General features: G+C 35.3%; 1 protein-coding gene across 3 annotated transcripts in view; it reads left to right on the top strand.

Moving 5' to 3' along the window:
• The window catches only part of TBCK (TBC1 domain containing kinase), a 98,350-nt gene that overhangs the window by 60,034 nt on the left and 28,630 nt on the right, over positions 1-9,686 (top strand). For all 3 annotated transcript variants that reach the window (XM_010004097.1, XM_010004098.1, XM_010004099.1), the window contains one exon: positions 6,778-6,953. In XM_010004097.1, coding sequence (XP_010002399.1) covers positions 6,778-6,953 — 176 coding nt within the window. The remainder of the gene's footprint in view (positions 1-6,777; positions 6,954-9,686) is intronic.

Consider the following 9,686-nt stretch of genomic DNA (forward strand, 5'->3'; position numbering starts at 1 on the left):
GAATGTTTCCCTGGAAGGGTTATCTACTGGCTCTCTGGGCAACCTGTTCTGATGTTTCCCCATTTCCCTTTTTTATTTTGGTTTTGTTGTTTTGTTTGTTTCTTTAAAATTATGAGCATAACAAATGCTTCAGGATTAGACTAGTGATTAGAAAACAAGTGTGCATTAGATATTTTTTTTTTCCTTTTACAATTAAGGAAAATATTACTGACAGAGCCAGGTGCCTAGCAGAGTATCTTTGTTATACTTAATGTGTGTGTTTGCCTATGTGGGTATAAATGGTCTTCTCAATAATATTTAGTTCTGTAGTAGTTCACTGAGGATTTTAAAATCATGAGCTACACAAATACTGCAATGTTAAAATTGATTAAAATGTGCATTAGCAGTACTCTTCTATATGATTGTAGATATATTTTGTGGGTGTACACATCTAGTGCTGTTAATAGAGATACACAGAACTACTGAAATACAGAATTTGAATGGCAGTGTAGGCTGAGAACTAGAGAAATTCTGCCAAAGTAAGGACTGAGAAGCAAGGTCTGCTTACGTGAATTCTCAGAGCTCTCATGCTTCAGGATAGCTGTCAGTTCCCTTTGGTTTACTGTACCATGTTCAAAGAACTTACACACTTGCCTTTATAAATCTGTGTGAGACACTTGATTCTGTACATCCAAATTTCTTTGTTCTTAATATACTGAGAGCTCGGTTTTAATAGAAATCAACAGAAATACCAAAGCACAACATGAAGAACTAGAGCAGGGTTTGTGTCTAAATCTAAGACTGTTGATATTGCAAGCTTGGAATGCTTTTCAAGGCTGGAATGTTACTGTTGAAGGGCAAAACCTGTTCAGGAAGAACAGGTATCCCAATTGGGAAAAGTTCTCGTATGTGAAGAATATTGTCTGTATTCTGAAAATTATGATAAATGTGCTAGGTACTTATTGGGTGTGTCAGGTGAAACCTCTGTGACAGCAAAAATTTAAAAAGTCTAGACAATCATCTGCAGGGGATAGGCTAGTCACATATAAATTGGCTTCAGAAGAAGGCAGGGAGCTAGGCTATCTCTTATGCTTAAAAAAACCCACCAAAACAAAAAAATATCCCACCACTTTTTTTTTTTTTTCTCTCCTCATCAGCATAACATATTTCAAAGGAAATAAATTCAGCAATTATGTAACCTGATAGAGCATAAATCCCAAACTTGTGTACGGGGAATGTAATTCTGAAATTACAAAATATTTAAAATGTCTTAAAATTCTTCTTTTTTGGTTTGTTTTCTATTATAAAAGCATGATTTTAGGAATGTATCTCTTAAATACTTTCATCTGTAAATTTAAATGGGGAGTGTTAGAAAGGTTTTCAGAGAATAGGGGAACTTTCTTCCTCGACTTCTGAATACGTTACTTATCAGCAAACTTTTAAATAATTTAGAAATTTATATTGACAAGGTTGGTCTGATGTTAGAGCTACTAGATTTGCAATTGCAGACATTAACATAGACCTGACTTGTGGTAAATACTGCAAGTTTTGCATATCAGTAAATTATCTACTTTAGTGCCAAATGGCAAGAGTATTATTTTAGAAATGAAATGTTTTAAGCGTGAGTGCATAAGCAAAGTGAGTATTATCCTCCCTGGTTGCAGTTGCTGTATTTAGGGGAAATTAATAATATTTTAGTCTTGAATAATACCGTTTTTTGCTTTGTGGTAGTTTGTGTGTGTTATAGTTCAGGATAATCTTTAGGCAGATCTTGATATCTATATTAATCTTTACCCAAAGGTTTTCCATTATTGGTCTAGGAACAAACAGGTCAAATTAGAGTCTTGGATCCTTTTCTGATGGCAACAGGTACTCCTTTTCAAGATTACTTGAATGTTTATCTTATTTCAAAAAAACAGAAATTCTGAATTACTTCATATTACTTCCTTACAAATATCCTGAAGGCTAACAAGATGAGAGCTATGCTAATACAGAATCACTTAGGTTGGAAAAGACCTTTAAGATCATAGGGTCCAGCCATTAACCCTACTCTATCAAGTCTAGCACTAAGCCATATCCCCAAGTGCCATACAAAGGTCTTCTACTTAAGACCTACCTATTTATGTGTCTGTGTGGTAAAAGCTGATTTTGCCTGGCTGGGTAGTAATAAAGTATTTGTGATGGAGAGGTCAACCAAGCCTGTAATTTTGGGCTGTTTCCAAAATGTAGGAGCAGTTTATCTTGGCCAAATTTCTTACCGGGTGTCCTGTTACCCAAGGAAAGGGCTCTGGAACCGATTAACTGCACACAAAGACTTGGCTTGTGTAGATTTTCATTAAGAAAGAACCATTTGTCTTACGTTTTTCTCCATTACTTGTTGTCACTTGCTGTGAAAAAGGTATGCACATCCAGTATAAAATAAAAAATTCTGTATGCTTCTGTCACAGGTGTATTTCCTTTAAACTGTTGCTTTCTTTTTAACATCTGGTTTAAGTGTGGTCTACTTCTCTCCTCTATCTATAATAATAAACATTAAATATATGTAGCTTAAAAAGCAGCTATGTCAGGCTAAACGATCCTTTTCAGTTGAGGCTGTTGATAGAGGAAAGCAGCTGCATGGTAAGGAGTGGTAATTTAGCATGAACAATGCAAAACCAGTAGCATTTTAGACCAACCAGGAAGTTTATTTTTGAGAAGATGTAAAATATTTCTGTAGGCTTAATATTAGGTTGGGGCCATGGCAAATCCAGGATGTTGCGGCTGGATCACTTTTTGTTTACTTCCCCACCCCTGCCTTTTTCAATTCCCATACTATTTGCATATTTAGAAATCTCAGGAAAAGTCTTTTAATGTCAAGTAATGGAGTAATTAGCTGGTGCTGTAGAATTGTTTCCTGCATGGCTTGATTACTGCTTGACAGTGAAATACTTGAGCTCAGTTGATCCAGAACTCCTAACACCACTTTTTTAAAATGAAACTTGTGATTTTAGTTTGTATGTACCTGGGTGCCAACTTTGGCATTTTGAAATACAGGTGCTCTGCACTTCTTGAAAACCGGACTGGTTGAAGACATAGTCAATTTTGAAATCAGAATTTATTGTTATGGTATTTTTATTGTGCTTAAAGTTAGGCTTACATTTTTTTCAGTGCATGATTCACATACATGGCACAATTTTACATCGGCACATTTTTATTGCAGATTTTCCAGCAAAGTAATTTATATGAATAAAAACAGAAGGCACATGCTTTTAAAACTACAAAACACTGCAGTGTTGGGACCTAGGAGAGCACAAAGATGTTGCATGTCCATGAGTGAGCAGGCCCTTTCTAAATGTTTCTGTCTGCTGCTTCCTAACACCTTGAGATTTCTGCAGAGCCTGCCCTAAGAAGGATGTTATTCTAATTTGTTTGCACATGTCAAGTAGTCTGGCATCCTGGTGAGGGAGTCTCTTCCTTTGTTCTTAGTCCTACTCAAGAATCTAGTCACTGACTTGATATATTTACACTGCAGACATAGTAGGAGTTTCTTTGTCACAATGTGTAAGCTTTAAGGCTTTCTGGCACAGCTACTTGGCAACAGGAAGAGTATGAGCAGGATTAATACAGCATGAATGCAAAGTCTTGGTGTGATAACAAAAGATGGACATTTAATCAGGGATTGACTCATTTGTCATATATTTGAAAGGGCGTGGGAAGAAATCAGAATTTAAGTAGCACAGCAGACCCTTACTTATTAGCCAAAAGGAAGAGAAGAGATCTTATACAGCAAGATTGCAAGATTGAATTACATTTTAGTTATTGACAAGAAGTGATTTTTCTTAACCTGAAATTTCAAACAGAAGGTGAAGACTGGATTGAAGGTTAGCCAAGTGTGTAACTTGTTCAAGCAAAATTACTAATAAACATTTGGTAAATGTTTATACCAGTGTAATGTTTCTTAAAATCCCAGTATCCTGAAACTAACAGGTTTTTTTTAAAAAAAAAAACAAACAGGGCGAGTAAATTCCTTCTCTACCAATAGTCTTGTGTCCCTCATGGATGATGAATGTTGACTATTCCCACATATATGTATACATGTGTCTATGTGAGCATATATATATATTTCTTAAAATCCCAGTATCCTGAAACTAACAGGTTTTTTTTTAAAAAAAACAAAACAGGGCGAGTAAATTCCTTCTCTACCAATAGTCTTGTGTCCCTCATGGATGATGAATGTTGACTATTCCCACATATATGTATACATGTGTCTATGTGAGCATATATATATTTAATTATTTGTGGAATCCACAATCTCATTGTTATATTTTTATTTTGCATTACTTAGGAGTAGATCAATTAATCAGCAGACTGTAAATTGCTGTTAGGCTTTTGATGGCCTCCGTCCCAAACCATTAAAAATTCTCTTTTTGTTCAATGGAATTTCACTTTCCTCCTGACATGCTGCTTAGAAAAAATGAGAAATCAAAGAGCCAAGAATCACAGAACAACTGACCTCAACATTTTTTTTATTACACACTAATGAGCAAGAACTGGTTATTGGGGTTTTTTAGGGAAACCCATTGCTGCTTTTTCCAGTTCTCTAAATGGATTCTTTTTGGAATTACATAGCTTGTTAGTAGGAAAAATATTTTTATAATCTGTCTCAGTGTTTAACTCTGTCAATCTCAATTTCTGCTTTCAGCTTTTTCATAACTTTCTAGTGCATACAGCATTCCTATTCCATCCCCCAGTTCTCTGTTTTCAATTTCAGATATATGTAGGCTATTATGTCCACTCACAACTGAATGTTTCCCCTGCTATTTATTTTTGTTGTTCAGATTTTTTTTCTTTTTTCTACTGGCTAAATTCTACTTTAATTTCATTTATTACAAAAGTACTGCTAACATTTCCCTAGCTAAGAATCTCAGGAGACAAGTCTATAGTTCACAGTTATAGCAGTCGCTTTACAGAAAAAAACGAAAGCCATAAATGTACTGTGGTCTTTAACTGAAATTCTCAACTTCCTATAAATAAAAGGAGTCTTAAGAAATTTAGAGAAAGCATGACTGCAATGACCATACTTTGGAGTTTATTTTGAGCTCTAGGAATAATAAGCAATGAAAGGGTGCTGTCTTTACCTGAATTTAGAAATTGTATAAAATTCTCCGGTGGCATAGATTTTTCTTAGGAATGAAAGTAATTATCAACCTTCCATTACAGTTTGTTCAAAAGAAAAAAAAACTGTAACTCTTGGGACACCACTTTTTCGCCTCTATCTCTGGCAAGTATTATCCCAAGTAGCTAGGAAACTTGATATGGTTAAGGAAATCTTGATTTTCTTTCACATCCACCAAAAGGATTTAGAGATAGAATTAAAATTAGGTAAACTACAGCTTTACTCAGATTTTTCAGAATTTCAGAAGCAAGTTGGCATATAAGCATTTTGAATGGGAGATTAATAGATCACATCTTTCATTTGGATTTTAAACAAAGCAAATAATCTCATCCAACTGAGATATTCTGCCCCAAGCTTCTATTCCAGCTTCTTTTGCTCATTACCCTGCTAATAACTGAGGTTTTTGGAGGAACTCCCTGATGGATGGTAATGTATCAAATCTGTTTATGGCAATGAATGATTGGTGGTGATGAATCAAATTCTGTTTGAGATCTACAGATAAAGCTTGGCTACAGTAGTACTGTTTTCTAGAAGCTGGTGCTTCCATCTTCTAAATTATGAATGCTGTAAAGAATCATCCAAGATGCTTGGGCCTAACACAAAAAAGAATTTATATTCCAGTTTGTCTGATGCTCTAGGCTAGGTTTGTCAAAAAATCCAAGCTAGGAAATTCTTATCGTGAGACTGCAAACAGGAGATGCAAAACTAGCCAGTCTTCTTACAGTGAGAGAAAAGTAAATAGCCTTTATGTTACATCTTGTTAAAAGATAGATACAGGCAGGATTATTAGTGTTGCAAAAACTGTATTTGCAAGGGATTTATTTTTTCTTTTGTGTATGTTTTTCATTATGCTTTGGTAAGTTTTTATTTGGCCATAGCTTATTCTAGGATGCTTCCCTTTTGATGGGTGTCTGCTTTCCTTCTAAGATTATTAATGTTTTGTCACACACAGCACTTCACTCCTTCAACCAGAATGTTATACTTTGAGTGTCTAGTTGGGTTTTGGATTGTATTTTAAAAAAATAAAGAAATAAAGAAAAAAAAAAACTGAAATAAACCCTCTGTGTTTGCCATCGAGCACAAATTATTGTTGCAAACTCCTGTTTTCCGCCAAACAGATGACATGTAGCTTTGCCACAAAATTTGAGAACTGAAAACTTGCACTTTGGCTTATAGCAGTATTTAACTGTAAAATAAGACACCAAATTGATCCAAAAATCCTCGTGTCTGTACACTGCATGAAATACTCTTTTTATTCATTGCATATACTTATATTTAAGAGTCAATAGTCTGACTTGCAAAGACATTCAGTGCAGATGCATTACAATGACTAGGCTTCAGTTATATTCCTGCCTTTGCATTTGTTAAAAGTTCTGCTACACTTCTCTTACACAGATTTCCATACCTAACTAGGGATAGAATTAATGTTAAAATGTCTTTTTCATTAAAAAAAAATCAGTTTGTTTTTTTTTAAATGGGAAAATGTTTTCCAAAATTAGGTGTTCTTTAAGCGAGGGAGAGAAAGACTAAGAGGTACAGATTAATATATTCATATTTAGTAGTGTCATAGCTAGGTTTATTTGATTTACTGATTTTTTTTTTCATGGTTGCGTTTCTTGTTTCTTCTTTCAATCCCTTCTCAGAGATTGATATTGAGCGTTGTGTTCGTGAGTCAATCAACCTGTTTCGCTGGACCCCGAAGAGCGCTACCTACAGGCAGTACGCGCAGCCTCCCCGGCAGGCCAGTGACAGCAACTGCACCAGAAGTTCCATGTCCTGCTTTTCAGCAGACTATCAGGAAGCACCTCAAAGTGACCTGGTAAGTGACCTGGGAATTGGAAAGTGGAGAATTGGTCAGGTTGCAGGTTTCTTCTACCCCAGATATTTTTTTCTCTTTAAAACTTAAACAGGAAGAAAATACCTACCAAACCTCGGTTACTGGTGTTTTGTGTTGTCACTTTCAAGCACTGGGGTTTGACACATTCGACAGATGTTCTGATTTGCCTATCACCTCGTGCAGTGTTAGAGCCCCTGCCATCTTATTCATCTTGATGGAGAACCCAATGCAGTGAATGAGAATTAACTGAAAAGTTGTTGGGTTTTGTGTTTTTTTTACTCCACTGCTTTGAACTTAGTTTCTTTGATGTACATGCCAATAATTTTATTTCTTCTTGTGCCATATTTCTGCCTCTCCCAACTCCTGCTGCTTTAGTTCTGTGATATTTGTTACCACAACAGACCAATGTCCACGGCTCACCTGCAGAACTACAAACAGCCCTTCACTGGGGAGAAATTAGTAAAAAGAGCTATTTGCCAGTCAGAAATAAGTAACTGGAAAGTGATGCAGACAGCTCTGGCTGCTTTTCCGTCTTGGCCTGTCAGGGTAAAGGTATAGCTTGAGCTGTTTTGAGAGGTAGTGTCTGAGTTAGCCCGTGTTTGTCTTGGCAAAGAATAACTAACGGATAAGAGTGTATCTGTATTAAATAGGTCCTTAGGTTAGCAAAAATATTTTTTCATTCTCTCTTCAGTAAAGTCTGGTGGTTGTTCCTCTTGTCAGATACACCATCTGATGAATGGTGATTTGAAATAATTCTTTTCCTATCAGCACGATAAAGCTAGTCAGCCTCTTAAAAATTAAACAGTTTTTTCTGGTTTTTTAGGGTTTTTTTCTTCCATGTTCTCCTACAATCAGTGTTCATTCATGATTACACAATAATAATAGGGGACCGATATATAGACCTGCCATATTTACTTGGTCAAATGCATAAGGTTTTAGTCTTTTCAACTGTTTTTCCTTGCTACTAAGAAAATAACTGTATTGTCACTCAAGTGTGTCTTACCTTTTAAGTACTCCTTAAATCTAAATCTGATATTCACCCTTTTTCTTTTTCCCTTTTGTTTTCTTTCTTTTACTTTATTTCTTTTTTTTAACTTTTGGGGTTTCTTTCTTTTTCTGTTTTATTTCTATTGCTGTATTTTGTGGAAGTCTTAGTCAAAAATCTAGGACTCCAAGTGCTAGACATGCAAATGCAGAACAAAAGGAAGCTCCAAAGGACTTACAGGATATAAGAAATAATAGGTGAATGTAGAAATGCAATTGGGAAGAAAAATAAAATTACAAGAGAATACTTGTTGTCATACAGGAATTGTACGAAACACAACAGCTGTTGTGCTGTTCTGGAGAGTTATAGAGATAATTTTTTAAGGAGCTGAGGGCTGCACATTCATAAAATAATTCAGATAGGACCTTAGGAAGTAATCTGGTACAAATTCCTGTAAAAAACAGGCTCAACACTGAGTTCAGATGGGGTTGCCTACGGCTTAATTACAACATACCATGAAAAATTCCAAGGAAGGAGACTGTGGAGTCTCTCTTGGCAGCCTGGTCTGATGCCTGACAGTGCTAACAGTGAAAATGTTTTGGTGTACGTGCTAGCTTTTCTTAATGTTATGATGACAAGAGAGTAAAAACACAAGTCTCCTCAGTCCGAAGGATGTGCTCTTGCCTTTCTGAGTCCAAGCAAGAGTTGAAGGTATTTAGAAATGGTGAGAAAGGGAGACAGGAGAAAGCAGCAGTCATCTACTGAACTGTAAAATAGAGAAAAGATTTTTTATTTGCAGCAGAGATAAAAAATCCATGGTTTTGGGTAAAGCAGAGTTTCTTTCAGTATTTCCTGAGATATTTTTTGGGTGTTGTTTTTTTTTTACCAATAGTAATGTTATACTCATGCCAGAAATTGTGTTTGTTTATAATGCCATTAAGTAGACTCATCCATCTCACAATTTCCAAGAAATTAAGGAATGGTTTTTGTTATGTTATAGAGAAGAAAAATAAATACCATAACTTTTGTTTCCTTCTCTTTCATTTCCACTTCTTTCTGCTTAACAGCAAAGTGTTTTTAATTCACTGCAATGTAATTGGTGCTTTAACTTCTTTTGAAGCACAATTGTATTGGATCTTTTGTATTCTGCTGTAGTCTTTTTTAGCTAATCATATGGAGCAGCAATGCTATGTGATTTACACAGAAATTTGTGGAGATATTCACACCAGCTGTCTCTTACTCCTATTTTTGTATTCTAAGCTGCTTTAGTTTAAGTGCTTTTTATTGGATACTCAAATAATTTTGTGTATCTGCATGTCATGGTGCTTAAATAATAATATGACAAGTATTTGCCCCTGGGTAAGCACTTTTCTCCCTAAATCAGCAGCCAGTAAAACAAAACTGTTTCAACTTTTTATCACTAGTTTTCAGTTTAGGGGCATCTATGTGTGCTTTCTTCGCTCCTAGACTTGTGTACTGCTTAATCTTTTACTCTTTCAGCCAGCAAGCATATTTTTACTGAGATAAAATCTCAAGGAGGAAATAGTTTCAGAGAGAATGAATCTACATCTTAAGTGGTTTGGAATGTTTATTTTGAGAAAGATAAAATGTCAAAAAGAAGAATGGAAAAACTCATTTAAATTCACGACAGAATTTAGTGGTGATGTGCTCAAATTAATGTCTGCAACTTTTTCTTGACCAGTACACTGTTACTTTTTTTATTTTTCACT

The sequence above is a fragment of the Chaetura pelagica genome, unplaced genomic scaffold, assembly GCF_000747805.2.
Source record: "Chaetura pelagica isolate M959 unplaced genomic scaffold, ChaPel_1.0 scaffold88, whole genome shotgun sequence".
Classification (NCBI taxonomy): domain Eukaryota; kingdom Metazoa; phylum Chordata; class Aves; order Apodiformes; family Apodidae; genus Chaetura; species Chaetura pelagica.